The sequence below is a fragment of the Cuculus canorus genome, chromosome 14, assembly GCF_017976375.1.
Source record: "Cuculus canorus isolate bCucCan1 chromosome 14, bCucCan1.pri, whole genome shotgun sequence".
Classification (NCBI taxonomy): domain Eukaryota; kingdom Metazoa; phylum Chordata; class Aves; order Cuculiformes; family Cuculidae; genus Cuculus; species Cuculus canorus.
In genome coordinates, this window is record NC_071414.1 from 15,963,160 (window position 1) to 15,989,974 (window position 26,815).

At 45.2% G+C, this 26,815-nt stretch overlaps 1 protein-coding gene across 1 annotated transcript in view; it reads left to right on the forward strand.

Moving 5' to 3' along the window:
- The window catches only part of COL23A1 (collagen type XXIII alpha 1 chain), a 188,927-nt gene that overhangs the window by 136,830 nt on the left and 25,282 nt on the right, over positions 1-26,815 (forward strand). The window contains exons 4-7 of the mRNA XM_054079887.1: positions 9,549-9,575; positions 23,411-23,437; positions 25,286-25,312; positions 26,008-26,034. Of these exons, the coding sequence (XP_053935862.1) occupies positions 9,549-9,575; positions 23,411-23,437; positions 25,286-25,312; positions 26,008-26,034 (108 nt within the window). The remainder of the gene's footprint in view (positions 1-9,548; positions 9,576-23,410; positions 23,438-25,285; positions 25,313-26,007; positions 26,035-26,815) is intronic.

Sequence of the window (26,815 nt, forward strand, 5' to 3'; positions counted from 1 at the left end):
CTCCATCCGACCCGTTCTATTTACTCCAGCTGTCATCTGGCCCCATGGGAAGAGCCTCCATGGCTGTGGAAGAGGAAGAGCGGATGGAGTCGCTGCAGTGACAGTCACTTGAGTGCTACCAGTGTGGAAAATGTTATTTTTAGAAACCAATTTATTCTGCTGTTGCTACCAGAAGGCCAGGAATTCACACCAGAAACCACCTTGGGAGGTGTCCTTCACAACATGGCCCTTCATCTGTCCCCCAGGATGGCCATGTCTGCACCCACCTCCGCTCTAACATCTCCCAAGCTGCATCCCATCCAGCCAGGACCAATATACCGGTCACATTATCCTTATTCCTGCGCAAAAGCATCAACAGTTTCTTGTGCAACTGGAAAGCAAGCACAGCTTTGAAGATTCACATGCGCCCACCCATGGAAATGGTATATAAAATGAAAAACACATTTTAACACAACCTTACGTGGGATTTGCAGCCTTCTCTAAGCGTGAGGTGGAAGGAAGGTTTTGCAGCACTAGCTGTTGTGGTTGGTCCTGACAGCCAGCCTGCGTGTCTCAGATACAGCTCTCTTTCCATGCCAAAGGCAAAATCATGTTTAATGTCATGTTAGCTTATTTTTTCAACATGATACGTCCCAGTGAGGACACAGTTCAAGCGTTGTAGTGAGCGTTTGTGAAATAACATGGATTTTAGCAGAGGATCTGGGAGTTTTTTCTCCCCCTCTTGCTGCCAGCTGGTGCTACATGAGCAGGATTGGGTACAGCCTCGCAGCCCTCCCGGGGCTTTATGTTTATTTTCTTAAAGACTGATCCATACCAGGGTGTTCCTGAAGGACGGATGAATCGGAACCAGGATTGGGGAATTTATTTTCAGTATTTATTCAAAGTCTCTTCACAACTAGATGGTGGGAGATGATGCTCATAATGGCATGCTTCTTGCTTCTTCTGGCTTGAGGGTTCATCCAAAAGCTGATCTGAACCTCAAAACCCCTCAAGAAAAGACTTTTTCTTGGAAAGTATTTCAAGAAAGTACTCCTGAAGTGTTAAGTCTGCAAAATCTCTGCGTATGGCTTTGTTCTCCTCACATGAAGCAAGAACTGATTCTGGATATAAACACACAAAGCTGATCGCTGCGGTGTTGGGTAGCACCTGCTTGCATCAACCTGACACAGCTTCAGCAGAAGGGAATACATGTTGGTGAGTCAAAGTGCGCTCGCATCCCAGAAGGCCAACTGTATCCTGGGCTGCATCAAAAGCAGCATGGCCAGCAGGGCAAGGGAGGGGATTCTGCCCCTCTGTTCCTCTCTGGTGAGACCTCATCTGGAGTATTGTGTTCAGTTCGGGAATCCTCAATGTAGGAAAGATACGGAGCTCTTGGAACGGGTCCAGAGGAGGGTTACAAAGATGATTGGAGGGCTGGAGCACCTTCCCTACAAGGACAGGCTGAGACAGTTGGTCTTGTTCAGCCTGGAGAAGAGAAGGCTCAGAGGAGATCTTATAGCGACCTTCCAGTACCTGAAGGGGCTACAAGAAAGATGGAGAGGGACTGTTTGTAAGGGCTTGCAGTGATAGGACGAGGGGCAATGGGGATAAACTGGAGAGCGGCAGATTCAGATTAGACATTAGGAAGAATTTCTTCACAATGGAAGTGGTGAGGCCTTGGCCCAGGTTGCCCAGGGAAGCTGTGGCTGCCCCATCCCTGGAGGTGTTCAAGGCCAGGTTGGATGGGCCTTGGGCAGCCTGATCGAGGGGGATGTCCCTGCCCATGGCAGGAGGGTTGGAACTAGATGATCTTCAAGATCCCTTCCAACACTAACTACTCTATGATTCTATGATTTTAGGCCCAAAAGTGCCCTTACAGGTAGGCCTGGAAGGGCACTTTCTGGTGAAATGCTATTTCATTGGAAAATGTTGACCTGGCAAAATTGCTGTTTCTGGCAGTAAAAGTTTTGTTTACAAAATTTTTCCATTTCAAAAACACTTGTAGGGGAAATGTTTTGTAATTGTTGAAATGGGATAAAAGTCTTCTGCCCCACCCCCCCCATGACTTTTGGTTTCCAAATTTACATTATGCTACAACTGTTTCTTTAATTTGAACTTCTAACAGCTTTTTGATTCAAAGTATTTTTTTTTCTTACAGCTATTCTGATTGCAGAAATATCGTGATTTGGAACAGGAAAGAATCTAAAATTCTTTTTAAGGAAAAAATCCAAAGCAATTTCTGTGCAGGGAAATGTTATTTCTTTCTCAGCCCAACACATACTTAAACCCCATGTTTTACATATTAAGACCACTTCACACTCCCTGGCTATGTGATTGTGTGGACAAGGGTAAATATATGGTGACTGTTATTCTGTAAGCACGTGTGTGTGTGCATGTGAGTAAATCGTGCAGAACTTTGCATTGATTTGGGGATTTTCATTCCTTCCCTCTATTTCTCATGATGGTATATGGCAAACATATACCCTCAATAGCCAAAGACTGCTTTGGCTTTTACTGAACTTTAGGAGAAGTCTAATCTGTCCCACATTTGCTCTCAATAACGACCCTCTCTGATAGGAGATCATATTCCCTATGTGCACCAGCGCTGAGGCACAAATACCGAGGTCAACAGGCAGTGACGAATACTCTTTTTCAGACTGAGGTAGAGCCAATTTGCAATTTCTTATGACTATAGGAGTTGTCTTCCTTCTTTTTTGCTCGTGACCTAGGTAGTCCTGTTATAGCATCCTGGATTAATAACTGTGTGTATGTATACACATATTTTGTGTGTGTATAAATACTCACAAGTATTTTTTAGCATATTTATATACATTTTTTTTTTTAAATTATGGGGGTTTTACGTCTTCAGGTGTCCACCGATGTGTGTGTTACCTTGGGGGTGGTCCTTTGCCCATCAAAGGCAGCAGTAAAGTCCACTCTGACTCTTCGTGAGGCTTTGGAAAGGACTGGCTGATTTTGTTTCTGCCACCTGGCAGTTCTATCTGCTTTCATGGCAGGGAAGCTTGTATGACAAACGATTTACAGATTAAACAGAAATGGTAGCTTATCCCAAAAGTCACAAGCTGCAAAGATACTTGGGAATAAATGATTGTGACCCGCCACTTCCCATATGTTTTTGTACTGCTGAGGATGATCCCACTGTGATCGGCAAGGTCTTTGGATATATAAAATAATATCAACCTTAGGTAATCAGGAAATTTGGGTCATTTATTTTTAATAAGTTTCTGGTTTCACCTCCCACTGACAGAATTGTTCACGTTCTTAAGGAATCTCTTGATGTTTTCAACTATCTCCATGCCCTTGCAAGCTCAGCTACTGGGTGCTCAGTCCCAGCAGAATAGCGGTAACATATGCTGCAGATCATGGAAAAGCATGGGCACGTTCCCCTTATAGAGAAAAATCAATTGTAGACCAAAACCTATGCCTTTGCAGGTTATTTTGTCTTTCTCTGTTCTGAAATAAACCCTCGAGTGAATTTGTTATGGAGTTTTAAATACACAAAGGCCGTTTCCATCTTTTATTTGTTATGGTAAGAGTTTCCAAGTGCTTTCATTCTTCCTTTCAGGCTCTCAAACTGATTCTCACTGGTCAAAATTATTAGCGGTAAATTCTGGCATAGTTCTCTGAAAAGAGGGTGTCTTGTGCAATGTGCCTGCATCGAGGAGATGGCTGGGTGGGGGCCAGCCCCTGGGTACACGATTAACTTCTTTATTTATTGTTGTCTTGCAAAATATTTTACTTTCTTCCATAGGAAACAAGTGTTTTGTGGCCAGGCTTTTGAAAAAAAAAATGCGTTCAGCAAGCGAGAAATTTATATTGTTGCTAGGAGAAGAAAAGATCAGTTTAATAGCTTTAACTTTATGACTAAATGAAGATTTGCCCAGCCCAGTTTGGCCAACAGCATAGCTGGAGATTAACATAACTCCACTGATGCGGATGGAGAAGATCCCATGCTGCATTCACAGACCCCACATCCAACTTTGATTCCTGTATTTGAAAGGAAAGCATTTTAAAAGAGGACTTGCATGCACGTGCTGGGAGAAAACAGTAGCTGAGAAAAGGAAAAAGGCAATGAATTCCAAGGAGATTATAATTGGTACATGATTGAAATCCCATATTAAAATAATTTCCTGACCGCTTCTTATTCGAGGCTTAGTTTTGACTTTTCTACAAAGGGGCTTTTGTGGGTAGCTTGGCGTAAGCGAGTTAATAAATCAGGTTTATGATTCCCAGTTAATAAATTGGCTCAGAGCCATTGACTTCTGTATTCATAAGAAATTAAACCAAGGAAAGCGAGCCTAAGAGCCTGTGACTTTTAGCGCTAAAGAAAATAGGCTTCTGGGCACGGAGGGAGGTTTGGAGGTTGTCTCCTTCCCTCCACGCCAGCCAGGTGCTTTGGTTGTGTGTGGAGTGGACCATGTTAAGCTGACAAACCCGGGTTATCAGGCTGATTCTTGGCAGCAGGCGCTGCCTGTTCTTACCCGCTTTCAATCCTTGTTCTTAGGCTTCTTTTGGGTTTTGTTATTCGATGTTTTCGATGTTTCAATTTTTAAACAATTTTTAAATACCTTGGAAAGGTGTTAGCTTGTAATATGCTGCTTGTTTTATATTCTTGAATAATTTCACTTATTTTATATATATAAATTATATTTTATATATATAAATTCATTTTTTCTTTTTTAATTATGGTTAGTTTCTGGTTTTAATCAGACGGGAAATAGAGCATGAAGAAGCCCCAAACAGAGAGCTATCGGCTGCCTGACAAACAGGAGTGCAATGTGGATTGCATTAGGGTTAGGGATTCACCATCACCTCCGCGTAGGACCAGCCTGGGCGAGTGATGGGAAAGCTGCAGAAATTGATGCAGCGGTCAGCAAAGACTTCTACCCCTCACAGGAACGCAGGAGGATGTTTTTTCTATTGCTCGGCACCAGACTATGGCGCTGGTACCCGAAGCCTGTTGTAGATGATGGATTTTTCCCCTGGACCTACGGCACTGTGTGTCAGCCCACCATCTGCCTCTGAGCACAGCAAAGCCCTTGAGCAGGGGCCACGTGGAGGTGGTGCAGGACAGCGGGGTTGTGTGACATGGTATGAGGTCAAGGAGGGATGGGGGCACCAAATGACCGCAGTGTTTGGGATCTGTAGCAGCTGTAGCAACATCCCTGCCAGGTGTCCCCCAAGTCCTTTGACTTTTGCAAGTACATCTTCAGCTCTCCTTGCATAACACGATGAAAAATAAGCTCCATGGTGAAAACCCACTTTTCGCTCATTAAATTCCATTCGTATCTGTCTGCTTTTAGCTGGCAGTGCTCTGCAGTTACATGTGATGCTGTGGTCCCTGAACACAGGTGATGCCTTGCAATGTGCCCTGGTGTTCTGGGTCTCACAAGGGGGAGGAGGAACAGAGTCCCACTGGGGAAAAGTTGGGACAAGCGTGGTTCACACACCCTGTACTGCCGTGCCAGCAGCATGGGTGAGGCGGTCCCAGAACAGGAGGATGCAGATGGCATTAAGTGCATCTGGAAAGTCATCCCATTGGAAATAGAACTGAAAAGTACCGAATTGTTTTATTTTGGTTCCTGATATGTTGCTGTTTTATCAGGTTATATTTCTTTGTAATTAAGTGACTTCTTTTCTTTCTTTTTCTTTTGTTTTCCAGGACCTGCAGTAAGTATCGTGGATTTTACTGTTGGATCAACAAAGTTAAGGTTTCCCCTTCCCCCTCCCCTGCCTTTCGGTGTCATTGCTAAAGCACAGCATTTTTTGGTAGAGGTGTGTCTGGAGCAAAATTGGTACCAGATGCTGCTGGTTTGGGTTTTTTCGTTTTTTTTTTTCACGTTTGTAGACAAATAGAGGAGGGGGGAAGTCTTAAAATGTTTAATTTTTACCCTGAGGGACTTCCAGTAATTTTAAACCCAGAAAAGGTTCAGTAAAAAACTTTTCCCTTTAAGGAGTTCTTTAGTTTGCTTCCACTTAGCAGAAAGAGTGCTGTACTAATATTTTAATATTTTAGTGGGATTTTTGTAGTTCTAAAACTCTGTCTTTGCTTTTCTTATCTGTTGTGTTTCCACCATTTAATATGGGTTTGGTAGCCTCTTAAGGAGGGCTAGAGGGAAAGCTGCAGCTTGCTTGCTTTTCTCTTTGAAGTCTTGGGGAGAATAACGAGCATTCCTACCAATGGAACCAGAAAATTTATGGGGAATTTGTTGTTTGAAGGGGTAATAGTTGAAAATGTGTCAACTCCTCCTTCCAAATGTTCAGACGTGCTTTTGGCTGTGCCACCGTCATGTCCAAATCTGATGCTCTCCTGCTGGTTTTGGAGTGAGAAAACTGTTTTGTTTGTGCCCTCCAATTTGCTAAGGGATTGTTAAAAAAGAAATTATTGGTATTAGGTGCTTCTGGTTTTCTACCTTTCTTCCCTCAAAGAAGAAGGAGGTGGAGGGGTGCAGGCTCTTTGCAGCTGTGTGTTTCCTTCTCCATCACTGCAGTAACAGAGATGTTTCTTCATGACATTCTCTTCCTGTAGAGTCTCACTGGGTTGAAAAAGGGTCATTTCAGGAAAAATAAATTTGCTAACTCTTCCTGGGCTAATTAATTTCCAGTTCTGTACATCTGTTTAAAAGCTAAAAAGTGACGAGGAAATGCACGTGGAGCATGGGGGCTGTCATAGTGCTTTTGGTTCTCCTGGGTTCGACAGTGCTGCCTACGGATTTAGTGAGAGGTTTTCATCCTTTTGAATTTGTGCTTCTATTTCATCTTCATTTTTTAACATAAAGGCTTCAGAAGGGTTTGAGAAAATTATTGTTTGGCCAGGTTTTGAATGAGCAATGAGGATAATTTAAGACTTAACAACTTTGGCTTTGCCATTCTTAGAGGAAATCTGTTTGCTTTTGCTCCAAAAGCTGTGCCCAGCATTAGCAATAAATCCAAGATTCTGGCTGGAGAAATGCAAACAATGAATTTCTCTTGTTAGTTTGTGTCTAGAAATGTAGTCTGTCAGTCAATTCATTTTCCTGTAGATATTCTGTAGCTAAAAACTGTAACGCAGCCCCTCCAACTCCCACAGTAAAAGTGACTTTGCGGGTTTTTGAGATATTGGTGAGTAGGGCATGGACCACAGGAGCACCACTAGGAAGTGAATTCTTACATTCCTGAACCGGAGCTCAGCGCTGCTCCCCAGCAGCACAGCTGTCCACCTGCTTCACCAAATCCTGCGTAACGGTCATGTCATCGGGCAAGATCCCGAGGTCGTGGAGAGCATCCACTGAGGTTGAGCACAGGCGCGTGTGGCCTGGGGAGCCTTTTGGGTTGTAGACCCAGTCCCCACAGGACTTCTGCCCGTTGATAACTATTTTTTTTCCTCTCTACAATTCATGCAATTTAGCTTAATTATTTAAAGAAAAAAAATCAATCTCTCGCTCAATGGCAGGTTACAAATTAATAGGATACTGCCTGTTCAAAACTCCATACATACACCCATTACAGGACATTTTCCTCTTTATTAAATTGTTTTGGCTTATTAAAAATGCATTTGTGTAACCGTTTCTGCTCTGCTCGTGCTCTGTTATCAGCCCACACGCAGCCGGCTGGGTTATGCTTCCTCACGTGTGCTGTCTGTTCACTTTTATTGTAAGCGATTCAACGTAGGCAACATATGGTACACTATTAATTTTTCTTTGTCTCTGGTTGGTTTCATTTCCTGGTTCCCACGGCACTATTGAATTGCAAACGGAGCACAGGGGAGATTTAACACAAACAAGACTTTTCCCCCCACCCCCCATCTCCTCTTGCCCTTCTTTAAAAGACAACTCCTGGTCGAGTTCATTTAAAAAAAAAGCTGCATTTTTAGCCTAAGTAGCATTTGCCAGAGACTTCTTAAAACATAATATATAATAAAAGTCCTAGAACCCACAGAACCACAATATTATTTTATTTCAACAGTACTGTATTTAACTCTATTAGTTTCTTCTGTTTCTTGATTTTGGACATAAGGGATTGATTAGTGCTTACATGTACAGCATCGCACTCTGCTAAAACCGTATCCTCAATTCTGTTGTTCCCTAGTAGCAGTTGTTCTGGTATTTTGTTTTCGGGCTGTCATAAGCTAGTTGTGTATATGAAATTATTAGAATTTGTGGTACAGGATTTGTGCCTGTTGGATGATTGATCGTCCTGTCTGTGAGTAAGGGGTATTCTGCTGAGATGTGCTATAAAACCTCTGTTTTGGAGGGTATTAAAATCACATGCTGGGTAAGAAATTTCTACAATTGAAGGATAGGCTTACCATAGACTCTAATTAAACATTTATGGTCCCAGATATTAACGAACACTTGATGTATTAGCATGCTGGCTGGGGAAATCACCAGCGAGCGAGGGCTGGGAGTTACAAGTGTTTCCTATTTATCTGTGTGTGCTCCAGTACCATATATCTCCATAAAAAACTCACTGTACTGTTTATCTGAAGACTGTAATTTGTTAAATAGGTGGTTGTTGAAGTCAGTGGTTTTTTTCTGGATGAATCAGTAGTGTTGCAGGAGGCACGGAAATCTGTGAGGGCACTTAGCAAGAAGAGAGAACCCCTGTACGTGGGACGAAGAGGGCTGACAGAGCTGTTTCATGGCATAAGAAGTGCATGAATCTGACTTTATATCCGCAGCATGCTGACATAACCTATGTTTGTGGTAGCAGATGACATTGCTGTACCAGATACATGCTTTACTGCCTACTTGTGTACCAGCTAATACTTAACAGCTCCTTCCCAGGAATCTGCCTTACGTCTGGCTTGCAGCAGGCTCCTCTGCTCCAGCTCATGGCACGTTTAACGGCAAGTCGAGCCGTAAACACCTTTGGGAAGCCCCTGAGGAGAGCAGAAAAGGTGAAATATCCTGAAAGGGTTGTGTTTTATTCTGCTGATTTTGCAGGGGTTACTAGCAGCTTAAGTAAGGTCTTTCCCCGTAGCATCAGCTTTTCTTTCTGCTTGATTGCAAACTAAAGTGAAGCTTAGAGGTGAGTTGGGAGAGCTGCATCCTGTAAGGAAATTAGTAGATCTAAAAGCGGGGAACCTTAATTGAATCAAGTGCTGGAATGGGATTTGAAGCTCAGTGATCGCTCTTCGGCAGATGAGATGTCCCAGCTGCTGGCTCGGCAGCACCACAACATCCCCAGCCTCTCCCCAGTGCCTGGGGACCTGCCTATACCTCCCAGGACACACATCCTGGGGCAGGCTTGCAGCCAGGACCTAGTGTGCATCACGCACATCCGTGGCTTCACGGCAGCAGGGACTGAGCACAGGCAGCAGGGATGGCCATGAGTTGGCAAAAGCCTTGGTAAGTAGCTAAAGCAAAGCAAAAGGTCAAAATCTGGGAATACTATGCCATAGGTGTGACCTCTCCGACAGAATAATTGCTCCGAGAGATTTCTTTGGAGAAAGATCAGTCCTGGGATTGGCCGGGGAGCCTATGGCCCCATCTTCTGCCTGCTGCTACGTGTTGTGCTGCTACGGGTGCATTGACTGACTTGTTATCTCACTTGTTCCCCCACCACAGGGGCAGTCAGGACGCGATGGTTACCCGGTAACTCTGCTATTCCTTTTATTTTTATTCTCTTCTAATCTACACTCCACGGTCCTCTCTGTCTTTTCCATGAGACTTGATTTTCTTTGTCTGTGCTTGTCTCTCTTTTTTTTTTTTCCTCCTTTTTTCCCCTCACTCTTCATTAGTAATAGTTTTTGAGCCATTTAGCCCTAAACTTCAGGAGCCCGTGCAATATTCTCCCCTAAGTATTTATAGGGGTGAAATACTTGAGCCCTTTCCTGGTGTTATAAATGCTCTTGCCTGAGAGTTCACTGGACTGCAGTGAGCGAAGGCTCTGGCGTTTGTCCCACTCGCTTTGGCTGCAGGTGGACAAATTTAAGGACATTGGTGAAAGAACTTCAGGTGCTGAGATAGGTCCTCATTCACCCATTTCCAGAACTTTTTCCCTGGCAGCAGAGGTGTCCTGCAGAGCCTGTCAGCAAAGAGAGATTTTGCAGTGGCTCAGAAGGGTAAATTGGCGTGCTCTGCCCTTCCCGTGCCCATGGACACCACTGAAATATCCTGTATCAGAGGGAGGTGTCTTCTGAGGGAGGGATAATGCTGGTAATCTGAGGCTGCTAATGGTTCTGAGCTGCTTTCTGCAGGAGGAGGGTGACCTTGTTCTGGCCAGATCCCAAATTGCAGCCTGCTGGCTGTCTCCCTCAGCCCACAGGAATGCGCTTGGATGGCTCCAAGGGTCTCAGTGGCTCATCTAGGAGTGACTCCCATGCATGCAGTCAGTATAACGGGTTGGTAAATATTGCTGTGTAGGTCCTCCATGTTCACAGCGTATTTCCAGCTCTGCTCCTGCTTTTTGAATGGGTGCAGTCAGTCCTGCACTGCCTGATAGCCTGGAAGGAGCTTCTTGGCTATTTGTCCTGCTGTTCCATTTATAAGGTAAAGAAAAATAGTTAACTTTCTTCTTCCTGTGGTTGATGCCCTCTTTCTCTTTTTTTTTTTTTTTTTTACCTTAAAGGAGTGTAATAGAAAAACTCTCTTCTGTCTCCGGCACCTCACGCCCTGGCCCAATTCCCCCTGAATTCCCATAAACCACAGAAACAGCAATCGAGTTTTCTGTGTGTGATAGACTTGGGAGCTCAAGGGAGAAGGATTAGAAGGGAAATACAAAGCTGTTTTCATTTTCCCTGGACCCCTGTGAGCCTCTCTGGGGAAGACAGCAGCGCTCCCTCCGCTCTGGAAGAGGAGAGGTGCCAGATTGGGATAATTTCCCAGAACAAGCCCGTGCTGCCGTTGCACCCGTAACACAAAAGCATCCAGCCCTCCACAGATGGACTTTAATAAATTCAGCTTAGGATGAGGGAGCAGTGGGGAAGCCTGTGAGCAAAGAGGACTCCTGGTTTCCAGGGAAGGATGACTGGGATGGGCACAGCGCGGTTGTTTGTCTCCCTCAGGTGGTACCTGCCCGCAGCAGGACCCCCCTCAGCCCCAGCAGAGGGGTGGGAGCAAAACAGTTCATACAAACCCACAAGTGGCTTGTTGGAAATGAAGAGTTTAATTTATTACGATGGGAGACTTTGCTCTAATTAGACACTTTAAAGGCAGTTTTAGGGTGGCTTTCTGCTCTTGTGGGATGTGGCTAACCGCTTTGGATTATCAGGTTTGTCTCCTTCTCTGTGTTGGTCGTTTCTGGTGAAGCTCGTGCCTGCGGTTTAGTTGCAGAGCTCTGACAACCAGAAGCGCTGGGAGGAAATGGTGACTTTCCTCTAGGATGGAGCATCACCCCCAGCCTATCCCCGTGGGCAGCCCGGCACCGTGCCAGTCCCAGCTCCCAGTGAGGGATTTCTGGCTCTCCTGGATGGTGTTGGGGACTGGCAGTGCCCTCCAGCTTTGCTGTCACATCTGCAGTGGGAAAACAGTGTTGATGTTGCCCAAAGTTTTTTCCTCTTTTCTTCTTACCTCTAACTACAGATTGATTACAGGGCTCTATTGACTTATTAGAGATGCAGTGGTCTCTAAAGAAAAAAGAATGATAAAAATGGTGTACAATGAGAAGTTCAGAAGAGAAAATTAAAGTTTTCTAGAGAAGGTCCTGAGCAAACTGATTTACTTTTGATAGCCCTGGCTAGTGGTATCGCTGTGTGCAACCCCCTGTACAGGGACCTGTGCTGGGCTGTGGGGATGGCAGTGGGACCCCTTTTCTCCTTGCACTGGGCTTTGCATGGGTCCAAGTGCTTGCTGAGGCTTCCCCCCTGCCATGGAAGGCGTTGCTGCAGGAGGGCCACCAGCCGCTGCTGGTTTAAGTGCATTGTTTTGCTTTGGTGCTTCCCCTCACCAGCTTTTCTGAAGAGAGGACAGCAGCTTTTAGGTGAGATTGATGAGGAAAATTTGGATGATACCTTCAGCCTTTGCCAAAAGACCACCCGGCCTATGCCCAAACTGAAACACAGTCCCAAAGTCTAAGCTCAGTTTTGCATGAGGGCGCACTGCAGCAGAGGAAAAGCAGATGTGCAGCTGCCGCGATAAATGGAAATGTGTTCCTTGTTGGGTAGGACCAGCCAGAGGGAGCGGAATCCGCTGGGACTCATCTCACGGTGGCACGGAGCGTCTGTGCTGCTGAGCAGTTCCCCTTGACTCGATGTGCTGTCAGTGCGTCAGCGTGTCGGGGGGCATTTACCCTCGTAAAGCTGGGAGGGAAGCAGAGAGATTGGCTGTGCAGAGGGCTGATGCAGCGGGGCTTTCGGCTGCTTACGTTAGCAGGGTGGGCAGCTGCATCTGGGCAGGAGGAAAAAAGAGAAAATGAGGAGCAGATGGAAGAGCTAAACTGTGAGTAGGCTTTGCAGATGACCTTTCAGTGCAGACAGATCTTCACATTATGAAGCGGTTTAATGGAGACAGATAGTGTACGGCGGGGAGAACCTATGGCTGGGTGATGCTTTTAGCTGCCTTGCCCCTGTCCCTTCCCGTCCCACACGGAGCTGGTTTCTTACTTGCCTTCAAAATACTCAGCTATTCTCCTACATGATAGTTCTCTTTTCCAATGAGATGCTGCATTTGTGGTTCACCAGAAGCCATTCCCTTCCCTCTTCCCATCTACTGGAGGCGCCTTTTGAAGCCAAAGCCTCTGTTCCTTGAGAGTTTCATCCGCCTCTGCTAGTCATCCATGCCGAGAATCAGTCTCTGCTGCGCCGCTACGTGACATCCCAAATGGAGAGTTGTCACTTCAAGTGGGAAGAAACTAAAAGAATGAAGTTGATTAATGAGGGGAATTAGTTCATGTGCACGTCTTCATTAATAAAAAGCAGAGCAGGGAGGAGGCTGTGCAGAAAAAAAGTATGATATGAAACAGAGTTGTCTCCTATTTTATGCATTTCCTTGGCATATTAGCATCTATTTTTAGCTGAGCAGAGTGTTATTCATTTCATTCCTCTGGCGTATGATGTTTGCCTTCTGAATTTTGTAAGATGCTCATGTTGCCTGAAGGAACCCAAGCATCTTCCTTCTGATGGGAACTCTTTGGGAAATTAGGAGAAAAGGCCTCAAGTTCTGCCTGCTTAGAAGCAGTACAGCTTGTTGCTTGAAATAATTCAATATTGACTAGTAGCATCCTTTTCTAATGACTACACCAATGTAATCAATTAATGGACTTAGGGTAAAGCACAGGCATTGCTCAACACTGGCACACATTTCAGGGAATAATTGCTCAGTCAAAAATGAAATACTCTTGCACAGGCCATTCTCATGTGTTTAAAGTTCACCTCACACTGAAGAGCTGTTGGAGTGAAGCAGTTCAGTATCTTCAGAAACTTATTTTGGGAGCTCTGCACAGTGAGCTAATATCTTCCTTTGGCCTCGGTGTTGTAAATCCAGAGTTATTCACTGAAGTCAGCCTTAAGGCCTGTAGCCGGAAATCAGCTTGTAAGGATGATAAATTCTGGTTTTAATTAATTTTCAAGACATAAAGCGAAGCCAAATGGGTTTTTTTTTCTGAGCTGATGTCTGAGACAGGGGTTGGAAGAGCACATGCAGAAGGGATGCTGGTTCCTTGACTTGCACGACCCCAGTGCACTGGAGCGGTGTGACAGCGCCTTTGGTGGCAGTTCTAGACCTTGGCTGGAATCAACGCAGTTTCAAGTCTTCTCCCCTCAGCAATTAAGAGTTGTAATTAGTGTAGGTAACTTAGCAAGGGGAAGTCTGTGCAAGCAGTTTGTGCGCGACCCATAGGTGTATGAGAGGCTATGCATGGGAAATGAGAAACACATACCCAAGCCCATTCCTGGTGGCAATTCCTCCATCCCATTGTGGTCCCTCAGTTTACCAGAAAGCTCCAAGACAGGCACTTAGCCAGGCATTTTGGAAATGGCAACACCAGAAAACCAGACGTGGCATTAATAATGAACTGCTTTTACAGGAAAACTGTAGAATTAACTTGGAATTGGGCTGCCTGATGACCTGATGAGTTGCCTTCATCTATGTGCTTATCTCCAAGTTCTGCTTGGGCGTGCTCAGGGTGCAGCCCACCGGAGTCACAGAAGGAGCTGTGCGTAACTCAGTATTGCTCCATGCCTAAACCAGAGCAGCAGGCAGTGGCTTAATTCTTTCTGCCAGAAATCCTTTGTGAGATACAGGAGGCTGCACTATGTGGTCAGACCTCATGGGCTGTATGGAAGAGTGTGTGGATCTCAGACTTCTCCATTTTTTTCACAGTAGGCGGATGTTTTCCAGACCCTGGGTGATGGCTCATGCACAGACACGGAGTGCCTCTACATTATTTGGGTATTTTGATTGGTTGTGCATGCACAGAATTAAAAAAAAAAACCCATATTTAACATCTGGCCTCACCAGGCTCAGAAATTTTCAAATACTGTATCATGTGATTGATATCCATCCCCAAAATGAAGACTTCCGTTGGTAAGCTGGCTATTTAGCTGAGTACATCAAGGTCATAACTAATTTAGGGTTTGGTCCTGTGTTTGTTCTCTTCAGTATCTTTGCTCATAAATATTCTGGTTTTAAGGAGCATTTGCACACATACTTCTACCAGTAGGAGCCCAAAAGACAGAAGTAACATTCATTTTACAAGGCAAACTTTGTAGTTCTAGTCTTTTTCATTTGATTTTAATATCATTTTTTGAGCCAATTCACGTATTTATATGCCTAAAGGGGAAAACCTCTTCAGGCAGATCCAGCGTATTTTCCTGCTATGTCCATTTACTGGTGCATTGATGTGGAGACAATGATTTAGTAAAGACCAGCTGTTCATGACAACAGTTTATTTTTCTTTTGATTTAGAGGTAATTCTGCCACAGGGAAAATAAAAAGTTGCCTTATATCCCACCCAGCAGAGAAACTGCAGATACGTTTGTTTATCTTCTGTGCTTCCAGTGTTTCCAGCCAGGGATAGAAAAGGACCCTGGTGAAGGTGCTGACAAAAATGGCAAGGAGAACTTTTCTGCACAGATTTCTAATGTAGGACATGCAGTGCTTTTTGGGTGATGGCTTGGACCCAACTGGCTCCCTTATCCTGAAGATGGCTCACTCAGGGGAAGGATTGTCAATGAGAATGGTTGCAAGGATGGATGGTGGAAATCATCACCCAATACCTGGTTCAAGCAGAGCTTTGGTTTCTGGCTTCTCCTGCTGGTCTTCCTCTGGTTCCCTGCTTTGAGAGTGAGTGTGGCTGGTGGATCTGCACCTTTGTTTCCAGCGCATTTGGGCACGGCTTAGCTTGTAGGCAGAGGGAAAATGAGAACAAAACCAAGTAGTTTGCTCATCAACCACAGAAGAGAGGTAATCCAAACAACAGCTGTTGACCAGGGATGGCACTGATGGGGCAAGAATATAAAGGCAGGCAGTAAGAGGCTGAAGTGTTTGCTCATAATGTCAATACTCTTCTAAAACAATTGCTTACTGACTTCAAAATTGCATTTCCACTGCAGAGGCCATCCCCTCTCTCATAGCTGGACACTAGAACAGTCCAAAACCCAACTGGGCACCAAATGCTTGAAAAAGCAGTTGCACAGAGCACATGGAACTCATTTAAGCCTCAGAAATTTGGAGGAAGTCGGGGACTCTTTCTTCCATAAAATCACTTAGTTGTTTTGGAAGAAAACTGGTGCAATGTGATGCACAGATGAGTGAGCTCTTGCTTCTGAAATGATGCTGAGCAGCAGATAAGCTGACCCGGCACGTCGAGGTGCTCCTTGCAGAGCACTGTCAGCCTGGGGATCGAGGCAGTTGACTGTGGCTTCTCCCTCCCTTCCCTTTGCACTGGGAGGAGCAAACAAACAGGCTCTCTCATGTTATTTGTTTGGATTTTATCTAAGTAACCTTGCATACAAACCCAAGCGATGTCCCGTGCGGCTCCCGTGCGGCGCTTGCTTCCCACCCCTTTGGACCAGCCGGTGTTAGATTTGCTTCCAGACATTTCTCTTTGAGAAAACATTCAGCAAAACAAGGTGGAAGCTCTGCAAAGAGTTGGAAGGAGGCACATCTCATTTCTAAGAGAGAGGAGAAAATCTGTCTTATTTCCACAACTAAGCCCTGATGGACATGATTGGTGTGGCGGGATGAGCCAACGCTGGTGATTCAAAGGAGGCTGAACAGTAGGCAGGGCCTGGCACTGCCCCAAAAACTTATTCAGGATAGCGTTTGGGGATTTTGTTTTGGTTTGGGTTTGTTTCGTAAGGATTTTAGAAACCCTTGCAATTAATCATGCCTTGTGCTGGGTTCTGGTTGCAGTGTGCGGCCGCCAGATGCCGGGCATGGACCAGCCCAGCTCCGAGGTGGCTGCTCCCTTGCAGAGCCCCACGGTCTGGTTTGCATTATGGGTGAAGTTTTTAGCAAATTACTGCTCCTTTCTGCTACGTTTCCATCAAAGAATGGGCAGAGGCCGCCCAGCAGTCTGAGGACAGATCTTTTTTTTGAACAGAGCATAGATTTGTGTGGTTTTCGTTGGTTTGTTAACACACGGTTGGCCCCTATCGGGCTACTGCACTGTATCATTTGCCTGACACCTCTGTTAGAGGATGTATTGCTGTCGGTGTGGGCTGCGGGACACCAGAAAAGGGTTTTGGAGGAATTTTTTGAGGGCTTGGTGATGCTGAGCCCTACCAGATGCTGTGCGGATGGCTAAGGTGTGCTCAGGTAGCCCTTTTTGGGAAGAAATCTGGGAGAGGGGTGAGAGCCACTGCAGCCAGGAGGGGCTCCATGGGCGAGGAAGGCTCAGCTCACTCCACCACACAAAGCAGCCCCGTCAGGATCTCCCCTGAGATCTAAGGTCAGATGTTTCACATGGGGTTGCAGTTTTAAGGGAGATGGATTTTGGGGGAACCCCTAATTACCCTCGTCTGTAAAATGAAATGGGGTTTTGTAGCTGAACAAGGAGAGCCTGGCTCTGAGGCCGTGCAGGACCGTGTCAGCAAGTGGAATGGAGGAGGGAAAGAACCAAACCAGACCACGGTTTCCTATTAAACCCTCACAAACTTTGTGGCAGTGAATTCTCCCTCAAAAATTTGTATACCCAGCTGTCTCCAGGCTTGGAGTAACGCACACCTGTAGGCAGCAGTGGCCATGCCTGGCTTTCAGAGTTGTCTTGCTTCTTGTGCTACACCATGTGTAGGGTTTGGTCTTTATAGGGATGAAAACACTGTGAGACATCTTCCATCACTCAAGTGCCTCCTGTTGTGCTTTTAAATCTGGAACTGACTCACATGGGAGCTGCTGCCCTCCTGATAAACGTGCTAGTGAAACCTGACAGTTAAAGTAGTTTTTGATCCAGGAATACAACTTAATGGTTAGATAAATACCCCCGTCTGGCTTACCTTTTACTCCTGTGACATCTTGCCTTCCTCTTGGAGAAGACTATAAATCAGCTGATAGTCGGTGCAGAAAGCTGTGGTCTCCGTGCCTCGCTGCGGGACTCGGTTAGGATGCAGGTGCCGTCGAGGCTGGTTTGGGGGCGGCAGCAGCCCTGGGGAGGTTCGGGCAGCCCCCTCGCCATCCCCTGCAGAGACCTGCCCCACGGAAGGGACTTGTGTTTGCAGAAAGGTGTTAGCTACCTTTCCAAGTTTGGGTGTATTTAAAGCTTAACTCATGCAAAATGGGACCTCAGTGAATGTTACGTGTAAATCATTTCTTTGTCAAATCTGGTGACAGGGTATTTATCCGTACTCGCTTTTGTGCTTTGCTCTTTTTAGTGATTTTGAAAATAAGGGAAAAAAAAGATATTGTAATGATTTACCCAGAAAATATGTTTAAAAGACCTGTATCCATTGTGGGGCAGCCAAGCTGTTAAAGATCCCACTTTTCACTTATTCTTTGCTTCTGTTTTTAAGATAAATTCACTGATGCATGGACAAGTATAAATTATTTTCAAACCTAAAGCAATTAATCTTCCAAACATTAGAAAATACTCATATGTCAGCAACATAGTAGTTCTGTGCTTGTAAGAGAATGGTAAAAGCTTTTTGATTAAAAAAAAAAAAAGAAGAAGAAGAAAAAAGTACTACCTAGTAATGAAAAAGCAGTTTTCAGGTTTGCATGTAGTCATGGACCAAAGGGGAATTTGTGTTGAACAACATTTGTGGCTTTTTTCCAACAAAGAAACAGAAAATTATTAGTAAAGGATTTTTATAGTCATGTTGATGTCAAAAAATTCTATTTCTTTAGGTGCAGGGCTGTTCCCGTATGCACCAATCCCATCCCATTCCAGTGAGTCCATCCGTGCTTATGCATAGTTAAACCAGAAGCTATTGAGATTTTAATGATCTTAATGCTTAAATACAGCAGCTCCTGATAGGAACATTTCCAATGCTATTTTACATCAAAGGCTGACACGATTTTGGGGTCTCACAGTGGGAACCCCTCGAGGGCAAGGCAGGTGCAGGAGGAACCTCCCACCAGGGACTTGTCCAGGCTCACAGCCATTGCAGTCGTTGTGTGCGCAGGAGAATTCCTAATATGAAAGGTTTCATGTGTGGAGTCTGTTTCTTCACAGATATTTAAGTGCAGGCGAATGATTACTGTAGCTGAAGTGATACTGGATGGAGTAGAAACCTACTTTTTTATAAGGGCTTCTGGTCCTTCTGCACTGAGGACTTTGGAGGGGGAGGAGGGGATAGCAGTAATTGGGGATGATCTGACATCCCAGAGTGTGTCTCTTGTACTTGATTCATTTGCAGTGGTTCTCAGCTGCTACTCAGCGGACTCACATTTCATTTCTCAGTCCCTTTTCTCCCCTTTTCTTTCAGCTGGGAAGCTTGGAGAAGCCACAGCAACCTGGCTGCCTTTCTCCACTTTCCTTGTGACGGGTCTGGCGGGGCGTGCTTGGTCACAGCTTTTGCCAGAGCTTTCTTCTCCTACAAAAATGTGCTGAGGAACCGCATCCCCTTTGCAGTCTCGCCTGCAAAGATTTAGAGCGTAGCCTATAGGAAAGGATGGTCCATGCTCTCTGGCCGCGCTGCAAACCACGCTGCCCAATGACCCAGGGCCCTTCATGGGGATACTTAAACATTGTTGTGCTCTTTTCTTCTGACACTTTCCTCTTTTTCAAATGTAAGATCTTACTATTTTTCAAAACCACAGAGACAGAGATTGAAGAATTTGCAGGGTTCCTTCCGACCTCTGTGCTAATTTTTAGCAGAGCAGGAAACATTAAAAATAACCACAAGAGAAGATTTCTCAACTCCGAAGGGTTGTCCTCTTAATAATCTCTGGCTTTGTTTTCACTGATATTTCCCCCCCCCCCCTAAAATTCTTGTAACGTTGCTAGAGCACATAAATCCCTGCCAGCAGCAGTTATGGCACTGCAGGAGGAAGGCAGGGAGCCAGTTAGCCAGGCTGGCACCTTGGCTTGCTTTGAATAAGGGTAAGGAATGTACAGAGGAGATGCTTGTTATTTATTGGAAGAACTTCTGCACGTGAGTCAGAGCTTGCAAGCTCCACATCTTCCCTTTTTGGCAAACTCAAAACTGTTCCCAAGCCTTCAGCTGCTCTCAGCATCAGTTGACTCTCACTTTTGCAATGAGAGGTGACATTTTGGTGCTACATCGCAAGGCTTCTGAACTTCCATTGTGAAACAAAACAAATCAAAAATCAGATTTGGTTTTAAAAGACATCTGAATGTAGCCCCTCTGCAGTTGAAATGTTGCATGGCCAAACAGGAACACATGGCAAGAGCGCATGATGTAGTAACAACATCTGCTCAGGTCCCAACATCCATCCTGCATGCTGAGCATCGTTGCATCAATATGTTACTAAATAATATATTGTTAAAGTATACTATAACGTGCATATAATTATAGAAATAATGCACTCACCCAGGTGGTGGCATTGGGGATGCACTGTGGTTTGGGTAACTTAACCTACAGGAACACCATGTGCTTACGTTACTGTTTGCGAGGTGAAAAATTGAAACTACTGCACATCCCTGCTCCGTGTCACCATCTCTCCTCACTAACCTAGTTCCTCCTGCCTTGGCTATCTGAGGCCTCCAGCCAGATGTTGCAGATATATTTTCTTGATCAAAGTCACTGCAATGTTTCCTCTTTCCTCTTCAAACGTGGAAGATGCCCTGCAGAGCTGTGTTGGCCCAGTACCAAACACTGGTGGTCCTTAGTAGTGCATGGGCAGAAAATGTGGTCCGAGTTGATTATCAGCAGGGAGTGGGCTCTGACATCCACTAAGTAATGTCAGCTGGGACCATGTTGGTGTCGTCTTCCTCAAAGCACCCAGGATCGGTGGGTTTTGTCTCATTTGACTGGTGCAGGGGTGGTTTTGGTCAGAACCATGTTTTGGGGGAAAACCATTGAAAATGTTCTCTGTGCCTTGCCTTAAAGCATCAGATTTGTCCTGAACAGCAAGTTCATCTCCTCTTCGTGAGATTTAGTGATGTCAAAGGAGTGTGATCAGGAGCAAAAGGCTTATAATTGAGAGTGGATAAAGGTATGAGTGAAATTTATCCCTGGGCAAAAAGCACAGCATGAGGCCACTGCGATGCTTTCTCTTACTTGGGCCTTGTAATGGCGTGTCCAGAAAACTGACTTTTTATCTTACACTTTGTGCTGATCATTTAAGAGGAAGTGATTTTTGTCCTCCCCAAATGAAAACCTCTACAGGATTGGGTTTTGACTGGTGGAATAGGGGCTTATTTGTTGTTTTCCAGTACTTTAGCTGTCAAATAAACAGATGAGTCCTTCATTGTTAATTAAAATGACACGGAGCAGAATTTAAATACAAGAAAACAACGATTTGCTGAAAGTTGCAGGCAATCAAGTAAGCAGGCACGGATATCAGATGCTCTATCCTACTTTACAGATGCAATCCTCTGTCTGCTCTCGGAAACCCTGCCCTTGCTCACACAGGTCTTTGGCTGAGTAGATAGAGCAGAGTCAATAAAATCTCTGGCCTAGAATAAGGAAACACTTAAAAGTCTGAGTTAGTCTTGTCCATTCATCAGCACAGCTGGCCGAGAGCCCCTTTGCAAGCCCGATGGACACTGTTTCTCTCAAGTATTAAATGCTTTCCCTCAAACAAACATCCTTTGAATAGGCCATTGTTTTTCCCTTTTGGATGTCCCTTTGTGGACTTATACAAGAATAGCTAAAGCTAATGAATTGGTATTGTAAATTCAAAAAAAAAAAAAAATTAAATCTTTGGGACTTCTATTCCTTTGAGAAGTTGAATTTGAGGCAAGTTCTCTGCTCAGGTCCCACATCTTGTCCTCTGGAGATCTGAGAGTTGCATTAGGAGCTTCAGGAAAACCATCTCAAACTATTATAGTTTCAGGAAAGATATTCAGTTGACCTGATACCCTTCCCAGCTGTTACAATGTAAGGAATTGAGATGAGATAAAATATTGGGAGAAGGTATTAAGGGAATAAGTAGTGGTCCAGTTGTGACCTGCAAGCCGTAACATAAATAGACACAACTGCATCCATTTATACTTTTTATTTCTGCTACATAGCAGTTGTGTAGTGGTAGTTCCTTATGAGAAGCAATACACATCACATGAAGAGCATAACCTGTGTTTGGTCATATCAGATATCTCGTGTGTAAAGAAATCACCATTTATTTTCAAGTGAACTCTTGTACAGGTCCTCTAGTCTTTGTAAAACGGACACCAATGCTCTGCCCAGGCTTCAGCCACCAGTATTTACCTCTTTCCTAACAGAGCTGTGTTGTTACATGTTCTAAGCCCCATCAACACAGCCCCTGCAGACTGATGTATTCCTTATCGATGGCTGGAGCTGCGAGCTGGAAGGATGCTATTTCTACCCCAGCCCTTAGGCTTCTCTTACACACCTTTTTCCTTTCTGCTCAATTTCACCATCACAGATTGAAGCTGAACTAAAGAAGGTTCAGCCTAACCAGTTCCTAAGAAATACAGATAACATTGATGCTTTTTTATTGTCTTATACTATTGCCCAAACTACATTTGCTTCAATGGGTCCTCCTGGTGTACAGGGCAGCAATGCGAGAAAATATTTCAGCCCAGCAGTTCTGCAGAAAGAGGTAGGAGGATGCATGTGTGCCACAGACACGTGGCCATGCAGATGTAGGAGGGAGTGGATGCTGAGCCCAAGGTACTATTTTGCAGGTGTAGCCTTGAATTTGCAGTAGGCAGTGATGAGAGCAAGGCTGGGTTGGGTTTGAGATGACAGAAGCAGTCGGTTGTGCTGCAGCGCTGAGTCAGGCTTTGCCACGGGGACAGGGCAGGGATGCCATGCCCGCTGTTCAGCACAGCCCGCAGCTCCCTCTGAGGTGGATCCTCACCCAGGAAACCATGTGAGCGCATGTTGGAAATCTGGGAATGAACCAGGTGTTCAAGGGCTTTGTTGACTTCCAACCATCATGCTGTGTCTTTTCAGGAACAGTCTACAGGGTTGAAACTTCTTTGGGTTTAAGTGAGGAAAAGCTTTAAGTTCCCAGGCATCAGGTCACGGATGGGTGGAAATGCAGCTCTTCTGCGATTTACTGTAACTGTTGAGTTTTGAGTTCTTCATCCCCAAGTGCCTGTGTGCCGGCTCTGGCTTGACAGCAGGGGCGGCTTTGTCTTTGTCCACGGGCCTTGGAGCATCTGTGCTTCCTCTCCCCGTGTGCATTTTTTCTCAGAAGCCAAGTTTCCTATAGCCCGGTACGTTCAGTGGCTTCACATTAGTTAAGAGTCGATGCCAGAAAGAGTGGGGAAATAAGTGTGTATCGTGTTTATTTGCCATGCGCTCCTGCAGCAGCTCTGGATAGGGGGGACCTGGGGAAGAACTGGGGGGACCAAGTGCTTGATTCTGCAAATATAAGTGCATTTCCAACTTTGCAGCGCTGTGGATGAGTGAAGCATCCAGGTGTCAGCCTGCAGGGCGGATGCACCTCTCTTACTCCCTCGCGCACCTTCCCATCAATGAGACTTACCGTTATGGACTGAGTGTGATGCCTGATCCCCACATCTTGGGTAAAATGGTAGACTTTCAGCAAGTCCTTTCACAAAAAACAGATGGTTCAGATCCAAGGTTGAAGTGAATCACTGGGATCTGCTCAGTTTACCCAAATCCAGCACCTTTTACTGCTGCTCTTTTAGTCTTTCGAAACCTCAGGGAGTCCCGAGTGCTGTGCCAGAGCAGTGTCACCTTATCCCTCTCACTAACCCTGTCGCTTCCTCTCACGCTCCTTCATACTTTGCAAATTGTTTGATGCCTCTTACTGTACTTCTGTGAAACCTTCCTGCTGGACTGCATGGATGAAGGATTAGGTGTATAAGTAACATAGCCAAAGGTTGCACTTTTCAGACTCTTTCAGAGCATGACTGATATTGCTATGTTTGTCAATGGATTTTTTTTAAATCATTTCTTTTTAATGACGTTGTCTTTCCCTTCCCTTTTCAGGGCCCTCTTGGTTTGGATGGCAAACCAGTAAGTAGCACTGAATGCCAAATGTAACATGTCTTCATTCATGCTGCTCTGCAGAATCTCAACTGTTATTAGTTATTACTGCATATACAACTGCTTAGAGGAAAAAAAATGTATTTATGAAAATTATTCTGCGGTCTGTAACATGTACAAGTTTAAGTTCTGAGCCAGGGCTGGCCAGCACAGATAGAGGTGAGCTTTTCTTTACGTGTCAGCTCATCTCAGCTGCTTCTCCCTCTCCTGCACCAACTGGGCTAGCAGAGACTTTGCAGATGGGCTGCAGCCCAAACTGGAGAAGTAAAATCCAGTAGCATCTTGGAAGAAGCAAAGTCAGTAATCTTGCTTGCATGTTCCTGGTGCTACAAAGTGGTATCATAAAAGTAATTGGTCCCAAAATGGATTAATTTGCCTCCAAAGGAGCCCAGGTGGGAACTGCTTGAGAGCACCCAGTGTCCACGCAGTACTTTGGGGAACAGCCTAGACTTCATTTTATGAGCTGCTTTCTTGACTTCATTTTTCCTTGGTAGCTCTTTGGCCTAGGTGCTCCACTCTTTTCTTAGTTATTCTACACAAACAAAGACTTTTTTATTTGTGTGCTTGCCGGACTGTAGCTGGTTCTGATTCCTTCTGCTGGCAGTGGTCACAGGTGCCTTTGTGTCCAAATCCCTCTCTCTTCCACCACTTTCACTAGAGGGCACCATCTGAAATCTTTTCAAGCTCTGGTCCTGAATCAACTGATTTTCAAAGTGGGGAGAAGTCATTCAGCCTTTGGAATCAAAAAGTTATTCAAGATACTTATTTCCAGCCAGCCAGGGAGTGTTTGGATATAGCTTTACATTGTGCTGGTTTATTTGTATCCCACTCCTGAAGGTGACAAATGAGAAGGAAAAGAAATCTGGAAATAAAGCATTAGAAAAGAAAAAAAAATCCAAGAAACTGCAAGGCCACCTCACACCACCGTGCTCACGGCTTGGCTTTGAATTAGCAAAATGAAGTGATGGAAGAGCAAGGTGAACCCCACGAGCACGTTCCTGCACCCACTGCCCTCGGCATGAACACGGACGCAAACGGCTGGGAGTTGTGCGTGTGCCCGAGGCAGGAGTGAGACCTCTGGGTGGGAGGCAGAGAAAATCTCACTGAAAAAGCAAACGTATCAAATGGACAAACTCAAACCAGACCGTTCGTGATCTTTTCCTTGAGAGTAGGGGGCCAAGGGCCTCGCTTAGGGCCAAAATAACAGCAGAAGGGATGCTGAGCAGAGGTGCAGTCAACCTTTATGCTGACCTTCCCCCACTGTGTCCCAATGGGTCCCACTTAAACGCCGTGAATTGGGCTGAACCCCAAGATTCAGTGGTTTTCAGTGTTGGAAGGAGCATACAGAGCCCACACACTCTGCGGCTTCTCTTTGGAGCTGCAGCGTGTTTCTACCTGCCTGCTTTACCAAAAGCTGCTTAGAGGGAAGATGGCTTATGTCTTCAGCAAACACACCAAAGCGAGCAGCCCCTCCTCCTTGTTTATTTCTAACAGATGTATAATTGTTGTAATGATACGCTGAGCATGTGTTTTTCTAGGAGTGATTTAATACTTCAAGAAATCTCTTGCATTTATTTAAACTCATGTGTTTGTAAGCGGCTGTCACGCTGCTTGCCCTGCCCTGGTTCTTCTCTGGTCCTCTGTCACCGCTGCTTTTTGGTAGTGTGGTATTTGTGTAACTTAGAATAATAGCAGTTGAAATAATAACAAACATAGCTCAACTTTGTGAATCGATGGGTGCAATCTCCTTGGATTTGACCTTGTGTGCGTTGATGATTCTGCTGATTCTGAACTTGGATCCTTGTTATATATTTCCAGGGACCTCCAGGACCAAAAGGGGAAAAGGTAAGGTCTAAATTAACATGTGTTTTTTTGGGGAAGCAGCTGCCTGTCCTCCATCTGGTGTAATTCTCTCCGTTCAGGTCACCCCGGTATGCCAGCATGGCATTACAACTGGGTTTAATCAGGATGTGGAGCCATGGCAGCAGGGTTTTTGGGTTGCTTTTGGATAAGCCTTGGAAAGGAAAGGGAAGAAAGAGTTTGCAAAGGTTTAGGAGGAATAAGTATGGCCTTAAAGCTCAACCATGCTGCAAGGGTCCTAGGAACCCCTTCAGGGTTAGAAGAGCAGCATACAACTCTCTTCTTGCTTTCCTCCAAGAGGAAGGCTGTGGGCTCCATCGCTCTCTGTTTGCATGACATCCTCCCACAAAATGAGAACAGCCAAAGAAGGTTATTACTGTACTGAAAGTGATGTTACTCCTCACATGTGTAGAACATAAGCAATTGCTAGAGGAGCCTTAGAACTGGAAACAACCCACTATTTCTGATTTATTATCTGTTTCATCATCTGCCAGGGCAGAATCTTTCCCTATTGTGCTCTCTCGAGCCCATCTCCTCCCTGGTTTTGAACACATTAAGCAATAGGATTCTTGTCACTTCCCTTGTGTGCTCTTCCAGTGCCTAGCTGACCCTGCACTTGGTCCTTTGTGCTGGAGATTTAAACCTGATAACTAACCCTTACTGTTTTGCCCAACACGCAGGGTGAAGCAGGGGACATCGGCCCAAGAGTAAGTAGTGACACAGCATGTTGATTCGTTCTAAAATCTAATTGTGTTTGGTCACTACACAAAACAAGGCTTTATGGAGCTTTTTTTGCTGTAAACTGAGATATGGGAACAGTTCTGGGAATGTTTAATTTTGCCATTGGAGCTCTTTCTAAGTGGTGGTTTTCCTAACTTTGAGAGAAACAAGAGTTGAAGACCTTGAGCTACCTCATGAAGGGTTTTGCTTTTACAGGGTTTTTCTGTTCCTGATTGCTTCTTCTAGTGTCACAGACAGACTCCGTGTTTCTCTTGATGCTGTGTTCCCTGTTTGTTGGTGTTAGAGCACCAGCACACAGTGGTGAGACCTGGTGTCCCAAGGAAAGACCTGGCACCATGTTATGCAGAATGGAAGATTCTTTCTGTCTCGCTGAGCTACCTCCATGGGAGCTTAGGGTGCTTTTGATTGAAAATAAAGGGTTTTAATTAGCTGTATGATGAAGGAAAGCTGTTCTGGCAATGGCAGCTGCAACACGAAGTCCCCCCTGTTGGGGATGAGATAGCAGGGCTCACTGTGAGGTTTGTGGTACTTCTGAGGTCAGCTCTGCCGCAGGAACAGAGGCGGGGCTGGCTGTTCGGTGTGGGTACCTGCTGGGAACCCTGTGGTGGGGATGTGCTGGGAAGCTGAGATGTGTGCAGAGATCAGATTCAAAACTGGCATCCAAGAGTCAGCTGCTAGGTTTAGATGCGATTGCTGGAAACACAGCCAGGACCTCAGTGGTTAATGTTGGGCACAGATGCCTCAGAG